At 43.4% G+C, this 17,091-nt stretch overlaps 1 protein-coding gene across 1 annotated transcript in view; it reads left to right on the plus strand.

Moving 5' to 3' along the window:
• Window positions 1–3,765: 3,765 nt before the first annotated feature.
• rapgef4a (Rap guanine nucleotide exchange factor 4a) overlaps window positions 3,766–17,091 on the plus strand; it is a 322,559-nt gene continuing 309,233 nt past the window's right edge. The window contains exon 1 of the mRNA XM_039755097.1: window positions 3,766–4,149. Within this exon, the coding sequence (XP_039611031.1) occupies window positions 4,070–4,149 (80 nt within the window). The 5' untranslated portion in view covers window positions 3,766–4,069. The remainder of the gene's footprint in view (window positions 4,150–17,091) is intronic.

Here is a 17,091-nt window from a genome sequence, read left to right on the forward strand (position 1 = left end):
TCTCAGGTCACTGGATAGCGTCCATGTCTCACTACCATATAGCAAGACAGGAAGCACCAGGACTCTAAAGACTTGGACCTTCGTCCTTTTATAGATATCCAGAGCATCACACACCCCTTTCCAGTGACCTCATGATTCCCCCATGCTCTCCCAATCCGTCTATTGACTTCATAGGAAGAGTCACCAGAGTCATGAATGTCACTGCTGGGGTAAGTAAACCTCTCAGTGACGAGGTTGATACTCTCTCGGCGGACAGACACACTGCTGATGGCCTCGCCCAAGAGGTCATTAAAGACCAGGGGCCTCATGTATAACGCCGTGTGTAGAACTTGCACTATAACATGGCGTAAGCACAAAAGCCGAAATGTGCTTACGCACAGAAAAATCCAGATGCAGGAATCTGTGCGTACTCCAACTTCCACGTTCTTCCGCTACATAAATCCCGATCAGCGTGAAAACTAACGCTCGTGCACGCGCATTATGTAACGTCCCAACTCCTCCCAGAATTACGCCTCTTTGAATATGCAAATCAATATAAATCGCCCTTAAGCGCAGCCTTCTGTGAAAAGACAATGGGAAAAGCACGGGGGAAAATATAAGAATTTCAGCGAATACGAAGTGGAGGCAAAGGAAAAACATACTATTTGTTCAAATAAGCCGTGGTATAATCAACAAAAGGAAGTTGATCGAGTGACATAGCGTGTTGGAGAAACTTAAAAGCTCACGTTCACAAAATTACACAGTGCCGGAAATAAAAAAGAAGTCACATATCAAAGTCGCCGTGAAAAGAAGAGTTGTAAGCCCACTGTCTGAGTGTCATATGAAAGCTTATTAGGGTACAGAGAATAAAGGCACACGGTGGGGAAAAAGCACGAAATGTCAACTTCAATCTCGACATTTCCACTTTAATCACGTAGTTTATTTTGTCATTTAGTAGAACATCATAAACTTCATCTTAAAATCGTTTAATTAACCAGTTTCTAAAATCACATCGTAATTAAAGTAGCACGTTAAATGCTTTGTTTTGTATTTGATCTTCTACTCGTATGTGCTCTATGTGTGTGAATCACTACTTGCTTCTTATACCGGCTCTCTTCCTCCAACTGGACACAGAGTCCATTACATTCGTGATATTACAGCTCTCTGAATAACTAAAATACTGAGATGTATACGTGATGTCATTTTCATGATGATAGGAGTTAAAGCACGTTATTAAACATGAGTTTCACTTCGATGAAATAATTTATTGCAGCAGTACTCAGGGGCGGCTCTAGGCTTGTGGTGGCACTGGGCAGAGGAAGAATCGGTGGCTCCTTCGCCCGCCCGTCAGTAAGGTAGCTTATGCACAGTGGATGGCCACGTCCGTTGCAGACACTGGATAGGCGCCTTGTGCTCATGACACAAGCATTTAACTTTTGCTGAAATTTGTCGCTGCGTTTTTTGCTGTGTTATTTTCTCTTTCTGTTTTATATTCAATATATATTGGCGTGGCCGTCACTGCAGTCAGTGCTTTTCTTTCCCCAAGTAACCTATCGCCACACAATCAGCTCTGTAATAGAAGTTAAGCCATCTGTAAGCTTAGCGCCGATTCTTCAAAACGTTTAAAAAAACATTGAAATATCTTCGTAGTACATGTTTAATTATTCTATCCTTAACGACACACCCAGTGAAGAATATAGATTATTTAAATGAAGTTAAAGTTTTATCTGTATAATTTAACAAACATATTTTGCTGCATTTCACCTTAAAAATGATATCGTCATCATATGTAAACACGCGCTTTATAAAGTGGCTCAGGTTGTGCGATATTATAACTAGAGTGCAAGTTTACAGTGAGGTGATTGTACTTATAAGTACAAACAGTTCTACAAGGAGCAATTGATTGAATGCATTTAAAGTTCTTGGGATGAAACTGTTTCTGAACCGCGAGGTCCGTACAGGAAAGGCTTTAAAACGTTTTGCCGTACGTGGCTGAGACAGCATGTCTTTAATGCTGTATACCGATAATTCTCTTTCCGATCAGCTGCTGCTGTGATTCACACTCAGATACAGTGATATAAATACTCCGAGTGGTGCAGTGAGAGAAATATGGAAAAAGATGATCCGCTGTGGCAGCTTCTAACGGGAGGAGCTGAAAGAAGAAGAAGAAGAAGAAGAAGAAGAAGAAGAAGAAGAAGAAGTGAGAGTAACAACGCTGAAGCAGTTATGGTATTTGGAATACTATGGCTGTTCCCTGGATCATTATATTGTTACAAGTTAATTACAATCAGATGCATTACACTAATAAATAATATGCGGTTAATTTCAGTGTATTTATAAAGCCGCGTTAGTAAAATAATGAGTAACCACACAAGAACAGTAGCACTGCTTTGACGCTGGGTGCCGCCAGTCTGCAAAACCGAGCGGAGAACTTGCGTACGACAAGGCATGAGGTACCGTGGAAAAGTGCGTGGCTTTACGCCAAGTGTAGGTTTTATACATCGCGATTTGAACGTGGAAAAGTTCTTACGCAACATTTCTGTGCGTACGCACCATTTATACATGAGGCCCCTGATCTTTGGTTTTTATCAGGACCCTCACAAGCCGAGACACTCAGACTCCTCACTCAGTCTCTCGAGCACCCTGATCAGAGCCTCCATTGACTCTGTGAAGATCACAGCATCGTCAGCAAAGTCAAGATCAGTGAATCTTTCTTCACCAACAGATGCCCCACAGCCGCTGGACCCCACGACCTTGCCAAACACCCAGTCCATACAAGCATTGAACAGAGTAGGAGCAGAATACACCGCTGACGAACCCCAGAATCAAATGGGAAAAACGCAGAGGTCCTGCCTCCACTCTGCACAGCACTCACAGTACCAGTGGACAGGCCGGCCATGATATCCAGAAACCTCGAGTGATCCTGCAAAGTCTCAGGGGGTCCCACAGGGCAGCTCGATCAACTGAGTCGAACACTTTATGAAAATAAGAACCCTCAGTGCCAGGATGTGGTTGATGGTAGACTTCTTAGGCGTAAAACCAGACTGTTCCAGTCCCTGGTAGGTGAGCAAGTGATCACGGATCCTATTGAGGACGACCCTAGCAAGGACCTTACCCGGGCACTGAGAGCAGTGTTATCCCCCTGTAATTGCCGCAATCCAGGCAATCACCCTTCCCTTTCCAGATAGGGACGACAAGTCCCGTTTTCTAGTCAGTTGGGATGATGCCAGTCTCCCAAATGGAAGCAAAGATTGCTTGCAATGCCAGGGGGGCAGCCTTACCACCAGCCTGGAGAAGTTCACCCCGGATACCACAGATTCCTGCAGCCTTTCCTCCCCTCAGCTGGTTCACCACCTGTGCCATCTCAATGAGATTGGTGAGAATGACTTGGTCATTATGACCCCTAATGACCCCCTGTCTCTTACTGCCTAACCATCTCTCTCGCCCCTTCACCACCTAATAGCTAACCTGTGGTAAGCATACTGGTGCAAGAATGGCTGTTGTCGCATCATCCAGGTGGATGCTCCATATTGGTGGTATTTGAAGCGGATCCCGAATGTCTATGTAAAGAATATTGAGTGGGTTAGAAAAGCACTATACATATGTAGCTAATAATAATAATAATAATCATATAATAAAAGGAGACTCAGAGTGCAGGAGTGAAAACCAGCTGAAAAAGTAACGACTGGTCCACCGTACTGCAGTCATCATCACCAGCTATCGGGACAGGCAGCCGATCCCAGCGCCCCCTATCGTTGAAATACGAGGGACGGATTAATCTTATTATAATAATCACCCGGATATTTGCAACGATTAACGGTTTATTGCCGCTGCTTACATGGATCAAAGCTGCTAAATGTAATAATCAGATATCATTGCCCCTTTTTCTAAGCGCCCTCCTCCCCCTGAATGAGTCGAAGCACTAAACTGCCAGCCTCCGAGAGGACGTCAGCGCTGGAAACAAGCACCATGCGTTCAGCGCTCCGACTGCTAGTCTGAAAGAGCCTGCAGCTCTGGCGTCCAGTAGGGGAGTGGAGAGCAGCCCATCCATGTCTGCCGCGGCACATCGCTCTGAAGCTCCTTTGGGTCCATGATCGCTCCAAAGATGGTAGCGGCGCACGCTTCATCCCATTCTGCCTCGGCGGAATGGATCATCTGCCTGGATAAAAGGTGAGCAAACGATGGGATTTCACGCGACGGAAAGAGAGAGAGAGAGAGAGAGGGAGAAAGCGAGCGAGCGAGGTGCGGTTGCTTAGCAGGCTGTAGTCGATGGACTCGCACAACGAACGCCAAGCCGGAGGTGATTTTTGCTCCGCAACCTGCGCGGCATAGAGCTGCGGGCAACATGATGCGCGTGGTAATGGGGACCAACGCGGCGCTTTATCCGTATTGCTGAGACTCATCAGTCGCTCAATGCGTTATTGCTCGACTTTGTTGCGAAATCGGAGGCAGATGATCGCTCTCTGTGAAGGTCTAAGCGACGGAGGGCGGCTCCATCATCCGTGGAGCTGCGGCGGGGGGGGGCGCAGGTTACTGCGGTGAGGTGAAAGTCAGCATAATAACGTGAGGAGCGGACACCATGAGAGCGGAAAATAATGGACAAAGATCACTGCGGTGTACGTGGCTGTATATACGGGGCGCATGCTGGAGGGAGACAGAGAGCTGCGCGCACACATCGCCTATAGATTATAGTGTATTGAATAAATAAGGCGCCTAAATGATAAAACAGCGCACAAAGAGCAGAACACCCTCTCTATTTCTTTCACTCGATATCAGCCAAAGATCGATACGAATATGGACGCGTGTCTTTGGACTGCAATGTGCGGCTCTCACACGGCCTGGAATCTTGCGTGGGACACGTCTAAATCACACACACACGCACGCGCACGTGATTACGGTTTATTATTAAATAAGTATTGTGTTGTATTGTACACGTGAGGCTTCAGGCTACAATGGCGTACCGATACCCACCCAGCTGTGTGGGAGGTTAGGGTGGGCACAATCATGGCAACACCTGAGCGCTCGCTGCCCTACGCTGGCACTGACAAGGATAACTCATTCGTATTCCCATTGTATGCCAGCACCTTCGCGATGACAATAAAACAATAATGGAGGATTGCATTTTACATCACCTGTATTTAAACTGTAAATCGTAACAGAATAACCACACCAGCTGCACTTCAGAACAGGTAATCCACCTCAAGATAAGCATATTTGGGCCTGGCCAGTGCTTGGATGGTAGCCCATTAAGAACAGGGGTAATCACCCCCAGTTTTGTTGGTCTGCAATGGCTGTGGATTTTTGCTTTAACCAAATTTTTAATTGTAATCCATTTATTTAGTAGTAAATGTGCTATCCGTCTAAGAAATTAACACAGACCTCAGCATTAACGTTTGCAGTGCACCATGCAGTGTGTAAAACTCTGCTTTATGTCATTTAACATGGGATTTGTAAAAAACAATGTTAATGATTGTGATGTGGAATTTGCTGGAATTACAAATATAACGTGTACATCTCTGTTATATGCCATTTGGTACGGGGTTCATTAAAGCATTCTTGATGTTTATAATGCACCATCTGTTGGAATGAGAGAGACACAGCAACTGGACACACAGACAGACATACAAACATTTGTCCTTTTATTATTTAGAACTAAATATGCTACCTGTCTAGCCTAAGATGGGTTGACATCTAAGTAATCAACATGGACTTCGGTGTTTAATGTTTGCAGTGCACCATGCAATGTATATGTTTCTGTTATATGCCATTTGGAATGGGATTTGTAAAAGCAGTGATTGTGATGCACCATATGTTGGAATGACAGAGACATAGCAACTGAATGATTGTCTTAGATAAATGAAAGTATCAGCAAGCAGTCAAGTTAAATGGCAAATTTCACTATCAGAAAGAACTGTCTTCTAATTAGAGTAGTAATTGAAACAAAAACCTGCAGCCAGGTTGTGTGTGTGTGTGTTTGGGGCGGGGTGGGAGCTATTGGTGTTTAACATTACTTGACCTTCTGTAAAGTTAAATTTCCCCCATAGGACAACAATATCTATCTATCTATCTATCTATCTATCTATCTATCTATCAGTCTATCTATCTATCTATCTATCTATCTATCTATCTATCTATCTATCATATACTTATATAGTGGCTTTTACATTTATTTATCTACTATTTCTATTGTATAGTGCCTTTCACTATCTATAATATAGTGTCTTTCAAATCTATCAGTCATTGAATATATAGTGCCTTCTATATATCTAACTACTGTTTCTATTATATAGTGCATTTCACATCTATCTATTATCAATCTATAATATAGATCCTTTCAATATCTATATTTTATAGAGACGTTTGCAATTATGAGTGTACATTTATTATATAGATCTATTACCTAAATATTATATAGTGTCTTTCACTATATAGTGCCTTTAACACTTATGTATCTACTGTTTCTATTGTATAGTGCCTATTACATCCTATGATACAGTGCCTTTTACTATCTATCATATATTGCCTATCATAATCTATGTGCTTTTTTATTATATAGTGTCTTTCACATCTTTCTATCTACCTATCTATCTATCTGAAGCACTTTTCAGGTATTGTGACATTCTAAAGCTCACACAATGGATGTAAACTGTCAGCATTAAGGTTTTAGATAGATAGATATGAAAGGCACTATATAATAGATAAATAGACAGATAGATACTTTATTAATCCCAAGGGGAAATTCACATACTCCAGCAACAGCATACTGATAAAAAAAATTAATTAATTAAAGAGTGATAACAATACAGGTATAACAGACAATAACTTTGTATAATGTTAATGTTTACCCCAGGGGTGGAATTGAAGAGTCGCATAGTGTGGCGCATAGTGTGTCTGTCGCTGAAGCTGCTCCTCTGTCTGGAGATGATCCTGTTCAGTGGATGCAGTGGATTCTCCATGATTGACAGGAGCCTGCTCAGTGCCCGTCGCTCTGCCACAGACGTCAAACTGTCCATCTCCGTGCCTACAATAGAGCCTGCCTTCCTCACTTAACTATCTCATATCAGGGAACAGATTTGTTCAAATAAGTCAAAAATAAAGTAGAAACAAACTAACAGAAGTTAAAACAGCAGCATCTGTCCATCAGCTCATTGTAGAACCACAGCCAGATTGTAAAAAAGGAGTCGGACAAGTCAGACACAGTCAGAGTCCTGGAGACCTCGGCCAACAAGCCGCCTCCCTCTGCTGGCCATTCTACAGCTGAGTCAGTGCTGGGCCAGCTAATCAGATGAAAGGACCCTTCTACCTGATGATTCCAGTGCTCCTTTATCTGAGGTGACTTTTCCATTAGGCAGACAAACAATTTGGCAGTAGAGCATTGGCACCAAGTACCAAATGAGTGTACAGAGAAGAGAAACAGAATAGGGGAGGGTTAGTAACAGTTTATAATCGTCGTATTTAGTACTAATGACTAACAGAAGAGATGTACTGTGCACAGCTAGTCAGCAGCTCTAGTCAGGGTATACTAAACTGAAGTCATGTGTCTTCAGCCAGGATTTAAGAGCTGAGACTGAAGGGGCAAATTGGTTGACAATGGAGGATTTTTTTTAAATTGAATTTATTAAAAGCAAGTAACATTCCATACAAACAAGTCAAACTTAACAAAACTAAATTCAATTCAATGGAGGAGACTAACACTGTAAAAGAGAAAGTCAATAATAAAGTCCCAATCCTGGAGACCTCAGCCACCAGCTGCCTACCCGCTCCAGGGTCTCCTATAGTGGAGTCTGTATTGGGCTTCCAATCTGATGAAGGAATCTTTCCATCCAATGATTCCAACGCTCCTTTATCTGAGTCTAGGTGTCCCCTGCGCCTCTGCCTGTGTAGTAGTGAAACAGGACAAACTTTAAAAATCATTAAACAAACAGGTATCGCTAGCTAAGCAGAGGCAAGGTACACTCCAAAATGTGGCGAGAGGTAGATCGACTCGAACGGAGGCTGGCACGTGAGTGAGGAGGGCCCTGCCCAGCTCCCCACTCCTGCTGTCATGCTTTCCGCTCCCCTTGGTGTGCAGCCGCTATCTCGGATTAGCATGAATAAATTGCTACCGCAAGTGAACTGTGATACTCCAAAATCAACTGGAATGTTTAAGCAAATTCTAGAAAAAACACGATCTTGTGAAAAGCGGACACACATGCAGACAGGCAGATGGTGGATTTTATATATATATAGAGGTGACTTTTCCATATGTAGAAGAGCAGCCTGGCAGTAGAGAAGAAGGTACAAGTGCCACATCTAAATACTGAGATAAGAAATTGAATAGATGTGGGTTATAATGGTTTATAAATGTTGTATTACTTATATTTGTATACAAATGACTATCATTAGGACACTAGACGGGAACAAGCCATTCAGCACAACAAAGCTCATCAGTCCTATCTATTTAATTCTTCCAAAAAAACATCAACTTGAGGTTTGAAAGTCCCTAAAGTCTTACTGTCTACCACACTTCCTGGTCACTTATTCCAAGTGTCTATCGTTCTTTGTGTAAAGAAAAACTTCCTAATGTTTGTGTGGAATTTCCCCTTAACGAGTTTCCAACTGGGTCACCGTGTTCTTGATGAACTCATTTTAAAGTCACTGTCTCAATCCAGTGGACTAATTCCCTTCATCATTTTAAACACTTCACTCAGGTCTCCTCTTCATCTTCTTTTGCTTAAACTGTAAAGGCTCAGCTCTTTGAATCTTTCATCATCACTCCTCCCCTGTAGCCTTTTGAGTCATCCTCGTCGCTCTTCTCTGGACCTTTTCTAGTGCTGTTATGTCCTTTTTGTAGCCTGGAGACCAAAACTGCACACAGGACTCCAGATGAGGCCTCACCAGCGTGTTATAAAGCTTGAGCAGAACCTCCTGTGACTTTTACTCCACACATCAAGGTGCTTCTTAACGGCTTCTGAACACTGACGGGAAGTCGATAGCTTAGAGTCCACGACGACTCCTAAATCCTTCTCATAAGGCGTACTCTCGATTTTCCGACCGCCCATTGTGTATTCAAACCTTGCATTTTATGTGTATCATGCAGAGATGCAGTATGCATAGTTGATCTGCAGCTCTAGTCAGGGTGTGCTAAACTGAAGTTGCGAGTCTTCAGCCTGATTTGAAAGCTGAGAGTAAAGGGGCAACTCTTACAGTAGCAGGCAGATCATCCCACAGCTTCAGGGCCTTGTTACTAAAAGGTCAACCACCCACTGCTATCTTATTAATCCTTAGAATCCTAAGCAGACCGGCATCTTGATATCTTAAAGTGCGCTCAGGTTTGTAAGTAATGGTTAGTTCAGATAAGTAAGTAGGGTCTTGCCCTTTTAAGGCTTTAAATGTTAAAAGGACGATTTTGAAATCAGCCCTTAACTTAACCGGGAGCCAGTGTAACGACTTGAGAAGTGGAGTTATGTGTTTGTCCTTTCTAGTTCTTGTAATGATTTTTGCAGCAGCATTTTGAATTGACAGAAAGCTGCATAAAGAGTGATTTGAATAGCCAGTGAACACCACACTGCAGTAGTCAACGCTACCAGAAATAAACCCATGAATTAATTTCTCAGTATCCTGCATATTTAGAAAATGTGTACATTTTCCAGCATTTTTAAGATGGAAAAAATGTGTTTTGGATAGTTTTGTAATGAGGGCTTCGAACAAGATGCTAGTATCAAGGATAACATCTAGATTGCAGGCTGATTCAGTAAATCTAACGGTGTTTCAAACAATGACAAAATGCTATTACGGTCAGCATCACTCCCTCCAATAAGATACATTTGTGTTTAATCTGTGTTCACAGACTTGAGTTTTCACCTTCCATTCTTCGACTGGCACGTTCCCTTAAGTGTATTGATTATGTGACGTGCACTTTTATACCACAAGTGACCCCCACTATCCCTGCGTTGTTTGTCTCTTAACGTCTACTGCGAGGGTGTCATAGACAAGGCCCACGAGCCTTGGATCATTTTAAAGCAGCGCACTTTGTCAGTTTTCAAAACGTGTGATCTGTGAGCTCCGATGAGTGTTAGGCCAGGTTTGTACTTCACGCAATGCAACGCATGCTCCAGCGGGCGCTCCTGCTACACAAGCGTTTTACTGTTTATACTTGCGCGCCTACTTTACGTAAATCTGGAGGAATCCACCAGGTGGCAGTGTGAGATATCATCACGGTGAGAAGAGGTTCGGCTTTGCTGTGTTGTGAATTGCCTGGAGCACCCATTAAATTCCTAAGACACCTTACCGCAATATCTCTGAAAAGGATGTCTAATGATTAATCCAGGGATGTGTCCATTCCAGCTAGCACAGGGCATGAGGCAGAAGCAATCCTTAGGCCGGGCATCAGCTCATCGCAAGGTGAATACAAGCACACACATACACTGGCGTCATTTTAGTGTCGCCAAATCTGCATTTCTTTGGAAGGACACCGGAGCACAGTGTGGAAACCCAGCAGGAAAACATGGAAACTCCAGGCAGGGAACACCCGAGACGTGACTTCCTGTGAGACAGCAGTGCTACCGCTCCACCACCGTGTCACCCCCATGTGTGTAATTATTAAGAGTATTCATTATTTAAACGAAATTGACAATTTATCTGTAAAATGTAACATACATACTTTAATGCATTTGATCATGAACGTGATATCAAGTATAAATCTTAGGATTCTAAATGTGCAGAGAGTTGGGATATCGTACATTTAATGTGTTCTGTGTGGTGATCTATTGCTGTGTGCCGCTGCTGTCAGGTCAGGAGGAAGCCCCAGAAAAAGAAGACGTCACAAAAGGTGTTATGTGAGACTTTTAAAATGTATCGTTGTGTAATTACGATCGGGAATATGCGACTCTTGAATATAAAAGCGCCATGAATGCATCTGTATTTCTGCATTTTGCTTCATCACATTGAACCATTCATCAAACATCGAAGTGCGCACATCGATCTCGTATGATCCGCATAGAGGCTTTCTGTCATATGTAGATAGTAACCGGAGACTCTGACGTCACGTTTTGACTTTTATCACAGTGTGCCCCCTGACTTTTTATTGGTACTGCAGCTCGCGCACGCATCACGTTCATTTCTGAGGACCTGCTCAGAGGGCGCATCAAATGAACACTGGGAACGCATGGCAGCCTTTCACGTGCGTTTTTTTACATACAGCACCTTCAGAAAGTCTTTCTTACCGGTTTGCTTTTTTGCAGCCTGGTGCTGCAATCATTTCAATTTAATTTTGTCCCTCATCCAGTGACACTCAATACCCTGGAATGACAAAGCGAAAACAGGATATGAGAAGTCTTTTGCAAATTTATTAAAAATAAGAAACTGAAATGTCACATTGACACAAGCCTTCAGGACCCCCCTTTTACTGAATATTTCGCTGATGCCCATTTGGCCGCCTTTCTAGTCTGGAGTCTTCCTTGGTTTAAGGTGACCAGCTTCACATACTTGGGGCCTCATTTGTGTGAAAATATGTGCAGGCCAAAAAAAACATGAAAATGTGTGCGCCACGAAAAGAAAATGGGATTTGTTAAAGCCTAATAAACTGGCACCTCCATTTATAACACACATAAATTGAATTGTCATCTCTGTAAAGGCCTTGCTTAATCTCCTGACTGTTGAAAGCCGTCGTCCAAGTCTGTTACGCGGCTTGTTTGTGTACAGCATGAACATTTCCGCTGCATCTCGTATCCTGCGGAGAGCCCAAGCTGTTTTGTACAGATCACCATGAAAGACCTCAAGGGTACATTGGCACAGATTCTCAGGCCTGCTGTGCTTCAGAACTTGTGGCCTTTTTAGTCCTGTGTGTTGTGGGTACTCCGGATCTAGTGGATTCTTCATATTTCATTTTAATTTATTATACATATTAGATATCAAATACTCTTCCCACAGCCCAGCAGCATACTGGTTAGGTGTGAGTGTGAGTGTGAGTGTGAGTGTATGTGTGTGTGTTTACCCTGTGATGGACTGGGGCCTTGCCCAGGAGTTGTTCCTGCCTTCCACTCGATGTTTTCTGGGATAGGTGGTGACTGCGCAGGGTATGTGGGTTTAGAAAATGGATGGATGGGTATGCCTTTTTTCACACATTACTGTTTCCAAAGTGATAAATGTAAGCATCTTGCATGGGTGAATTAGCAGTGCCCTCCATAATGAGACACATTTTTTTCCTTGATTTCCCCCTCTGCTCCACAGTTTAAAATTACAAATCAAACAGTTCAGACATTGTGATTTAAGTGCACATTGCAGACTTTCATGTAGGGGGATTTGTGTGCATTCCAGTCACACAACAGATTTTCAACCTGCCAAACCCCATTTTAGGACACCATAATGTTTGTGACACAGCAATGGCAGGTCTATTAAAGCCGTTGTCATATTCAGTTCTTTGTCGCTTATCCCTCACATGCAATGACTGCTTGACGTCAGTGATTCACAGACATCAGCAGGTGCTGAGGGTCTTCTCTGGTGAAGCTCTGCCAAGCCTCTAATGCAGCCATCTTCAGCTCCTGCTTGTCCAATTAACTTTTCTCTTCAGCATATGGAAGGCCTGCTCAATTGGATTTAATTTGGGTGACTGGTTTGGTCATTCAAGAATTTTCTATTTTCTAGCTTTGATAAACTCCTGTGTGGTCTCAACAGTCTGTTTGGCTCCTTATGTTATTGTAGGTTGAGTGAGTTTGCAGGCCTTTACTGAACTTGAGCAGATCAGATGTTTCTACACACCTCAGAATTCATTGTGCTGTCAACAGTTCCATCACCAATGAAAAGAAGTGTGCCAGGACCTGTGACAGCCATACATGCCCAAGCCATAACACCCACAGCTCCATGTTTAATAGACGAGGTGGTCTACTTTCGATCTCGGGCAGTTCCTCTTCATCTCCACACTCTGCTCTCGCCATCACTCTGATGAGGGTCATATTTGTCTCGTCTATTGGCTCCAGCAGACCCCCGTGACCCTGTGTTCGGATTCAACAGAATGGAAAATGGATGGATGGATACCCACAAGACCTTTTCCCAGAATTCTGCAGGCTCCTTGAAGTCCTTTGTCACAAACTGTAATCTGGCCATCCTGTTTTAGTGGTCTCCATCTTGCAGTGTGTCCTCTGTGTTTCTGTTCATGAAGTCTTCTGCTGATAGTCGTCTCCGGCACGTCCACATCGGCCCCCTGAAGACTGTGTATGATCTGTCAGACGGGCACTGGGGGCTTTTTCTTGACAATAGTGAGGATTCTTCTGTCAACAGCAGTGGAGGTCTTCCTTGGCCTACCAGTCCCTTTGTGATTCCTGAGCTCACCAGTGTGTTCTTTGTTCTTCATGATGTTCCAAACAGTTCATTTCAGTCACCCTAAGGTGATACTGATGTCTCTGATGGTTTTATTCTTGTTAGTCAGCCTCATAATGGCTTCTTTGACGTCAATGGCACAGCACTTGTTCTCTTATTGAACAATGGCAGCTACAGACTCCAAAGGGTAGAAGCAAACCAAGGTATCTTATGAAGCCATGAAACCCACCTGTGAAGTCACACACAACTGTGATGCCAATTGTCCCAAACATTATGGTACCCTGAAATGGGAAGGGGGGAGGAGGGGCTTTGAAGAGACCAAGGGTGGGACCAAAATGTATGCAAATCCTCTTAAATGAAAATTTGCCATGTGCACCATAATCACAACATCTGAATTGTTTGGTTTGTAATTTTAAACAGTGGAGCAGAAGGGTACATCAAGGAAAAATGTGTCTTTGTCCCAAACATAATGGCGAGCACTGTAGGTTGTTAGGTGATTCTATCGCAAATGTGGATGTGCACCCTGTGATGAACTGCTCTCCTGTCTGGAGTCATTGCTGATAGGATAGGCTGTAGCCCCCTGTGGCCCTTTAGGTGGAACACGTTGGTTCAAATGAATGGTTTCACTTCACCACCACCAGGTTTATGAAATCTCTTTATGCTTGTAGTTGCCCATTATATGAATGTCAAGAGATATTGTTAACAAATTGAACATTTTGATTATCATTTCTTATTTGCAATTGTGATGGACAGGTTGACAGACGAGATTAGACAGGGGTCCCAGTGGACTGTGATGTTTGCTGATGACATTGTGATCTGTAGTGAGAGTAGGGAGCAGGTTGAGGAGACCCTGGAGAGGTGGAGATCTGCTCTAGAGAGGAGAGGAATGATGGTCAGTAGAAACAACAGAATACATGTGTGTAAATGAGAGAGAGGTCAGTGGAATGGTGAGAATGAAGGGAGTAGAGTTGGTGAAGGTGGATGAGTTTAAATACTTGGGATCAACAGTACAGAGTAATGGGAAGTGTGGAAGAGAGGTGAAGAAGAGAGTGCAGGCAGGGTGGAGTGGGTGGAGAAGAGTGTCAGGAGTGATTTGTGACAGACGGGTATCAGCAAGAGTGAAGGGGAAGGTCTACAGGACGGTAGTGAGACCAGCTATGTTATATGGGTTGGAGACGGTGGCACTGACCAGAAAACAGGAGACAGAGCTGGAGGTGGCAGAGTTAAAGATGCTAAGATTTGCATTGGGTGGGATGAGGATGGACAGGATTAGAAATGAGGACATTAGAGAGTCAGCTCCAGTTGGACGGTTGGGAGACAAAGTCAGAGAGGAGAGATTGCGCTGGTTTGGACATGAGCAGAGGAGAGATGAGGGGTATATTGGGAGATGGTAGGGATGGAGCTGCCAGGCAAGAGGACAAGAGGAAGGCCTAAGCGAAGGTTTATGGATGTGGCGAGAGAGGACATGCAGGTGATGGGTGTGACAGAGCAAAATGACGAGGACAGAAAGATATGGAAGAAGATGATCCGCTGTGGCAACCCCTAACAAGAGCAGCCATAAGAACAAGAAGAGGTTAGCACTGGACTCCCTGAAAGATCCAGCTCCTGTGGCCAGTTAATGTCTGTGTGGCGTGTGCATGTTCTCCTAATGTCTGTGTGAGTTTTCCTCTGTCTGCACAGACTTGCACATTAGGCTGTTTGGCAATTCCCACCTGGCCGAGTGTGTGTGTGCTTTAGTAGGATCTGCAATGAACCTGCGGCTTGTGCAACTTGTCTCTTGTTGTAGGCGCAGTGGTGCCAGAATAGCCTTTGTGGGACTAAATTTGATCAAGTAGACCTAAGAATGTATATTTTAAGTTTTTTTTTGTCAAAGAATGGCTATACAGACTACATGCAGTCATGTTAAAAAGTTTGCTTTAACTTTTAGTTCCAGGAACCTTTGTTTTTGGATGCGTCTGCAGCTTTCTAACTAGATCATGTACAGTGGATCCAGGAAGTACTGAGACCCCTTTACTTTCTGCACACTTTATTGTATTGTAGATTTCATCTGAATTAGACAGATTTGCCATTTTTGCCCATCCATGTACACATGAAGACATGTTTTCAGAAAAGGTTCTAAATTTATTAAAACTCAAAAACTGAAATCTCTCATTCATAGAAGTATTTAGACCCTTTATTCAGAACTTTGTAGAAGGCCCTCTGATGGCCGTTACAGCTTTTGAGTCTTGAGTGCGTCTCTACAAGCTTTGCACACCAGGATGTGGGCAGTTTATCCCATCAGATGCTCTCAAGCTTCATTCGATTGGAATGGAAGCGTCTGTAAACTGCCATCTTCAGGTCTCTCCACAGATGTTCTATGGGGTTTAAGTTTGGGCTAGTTGGCTGTATGCTTTGGGTCATTGTTGTGGTGAAGGATCAACCACCCCTCTGATCTCCGGTCACGTGCGCCCTGGGGTAGGTTTTCATCAAGCACCTCTCGGTATTTGGCTGCGTTCATCCTTCCCTCCATTCTGGACAGTCTCTCTGTCCTTGCCTCTGCACCACCATGATGCTGCCAATGCCATGCTTCATGGTTGGGATGATATTAGGCAGGTGATGATCAGTGTCTGGTCTTCACCAGACGAAGTGCTTGGACTTCTGCACAAAGAATTCAGTTTTTGTCTAATCAGACCAGAATCCTGTAAATGCCATTTGACAAACTCTAGGGAGGCGGTCATTTTGCTTTTATTCAAGAGTGGCATCCACCTAGCCATTCTACCATAAATGCCTAATAATTGATGGAGTGCTGCTGAAATAGTTGTCCCTCCAACTAGTTCGGACTGCTGACACTCTATTAGAGTGACCGTTGCATTTTTAGTCATCTATCTGACCTGGTTACTCAGTTTGGCCAGATGGTCAACTCTAGGAGGAGTCCTGCTGTTTCCAAACGTCTTCAATTTCTCCATTATTGAGGTCACTGCGCTCCTTGGGACACTCAAAGTTTTACAAATGGTTTTATCTCCTTTCCCTGATCTTTGCCTCATGACAGTTTGATCTCGGAGGTTTGTCCTGACATGTAGTGTGAATTGTGGGTCCTTCTATACCTAGGCACATCCCATCAGTTCAGTTGGCCACTGGTGGACTCCAATCAAGTTCTAGACACCTCTGAAGGAAGATCAAAGCAAACAGGGTGCAGCTGAGCTCAATTCGGAGGGCCAGCAAAAAGGGTCCGAATGCTTCTAGTAATGTGAAATTTAATTTTGTGATTTTTAATAAATTTGCTGCCCTTTCTGAAAATGTGTTCTCATTTTGTCACTATGGGTTATTGAGTATAGGTTGATGGACAAAAGATGGCAAATTTCTTAATTTAAAATTAAATCTACAACACAATAAAACATGCAGAAGGTGAAGGGGTCTGAATACTTTCTGAGCTTACTGTACATGACATGTCCAGTTTGGATTGATGTTTCAGACCACGTTCTCCTGTGTGGACACTGAGTGATCTCCGGTTGTAGGCCAGCTCCGCGATGACACTGACTTTGTAAGGTCTTTCTGTTCGCATTCACATCTGTCAGCCCAGCATGCAAGACTTATGGTTATTTTAAACTGGAAACTCCCAAAGCAGGAAATGTCCTAAAAAACACTGAATGTCCACTAGAGGGGGAAATACTGTCAAAAACCCTGGCTAGTAATACAGAGAGCATCGCAGAATGTTTGTCATGATCAGGGCAGAATTTTTGGGTTTTATGAGTCTGATTTACTTTCTCGTAGGGAACGTATTGTAATCGTTCAAAAAATGGATTTCAAGGTTTTGATGAATGTCGATGTTTTAGACCT

The sequence above is a fragment of the Polypterus senegalus genome, chromosome 6 (genome assembly GCF_016835505.1).
Source record: "Polypterus senegalus isolate Bchr_013 chromosome 6, ASM1683550v1, whole genome shotgun sequence".
Lineage (NCBI taxonomy): Eukaryota > Metazoa > Chordata > Cladistia > Polypteriformes > Polypteridae > Polypterus > Polypterus senegalus.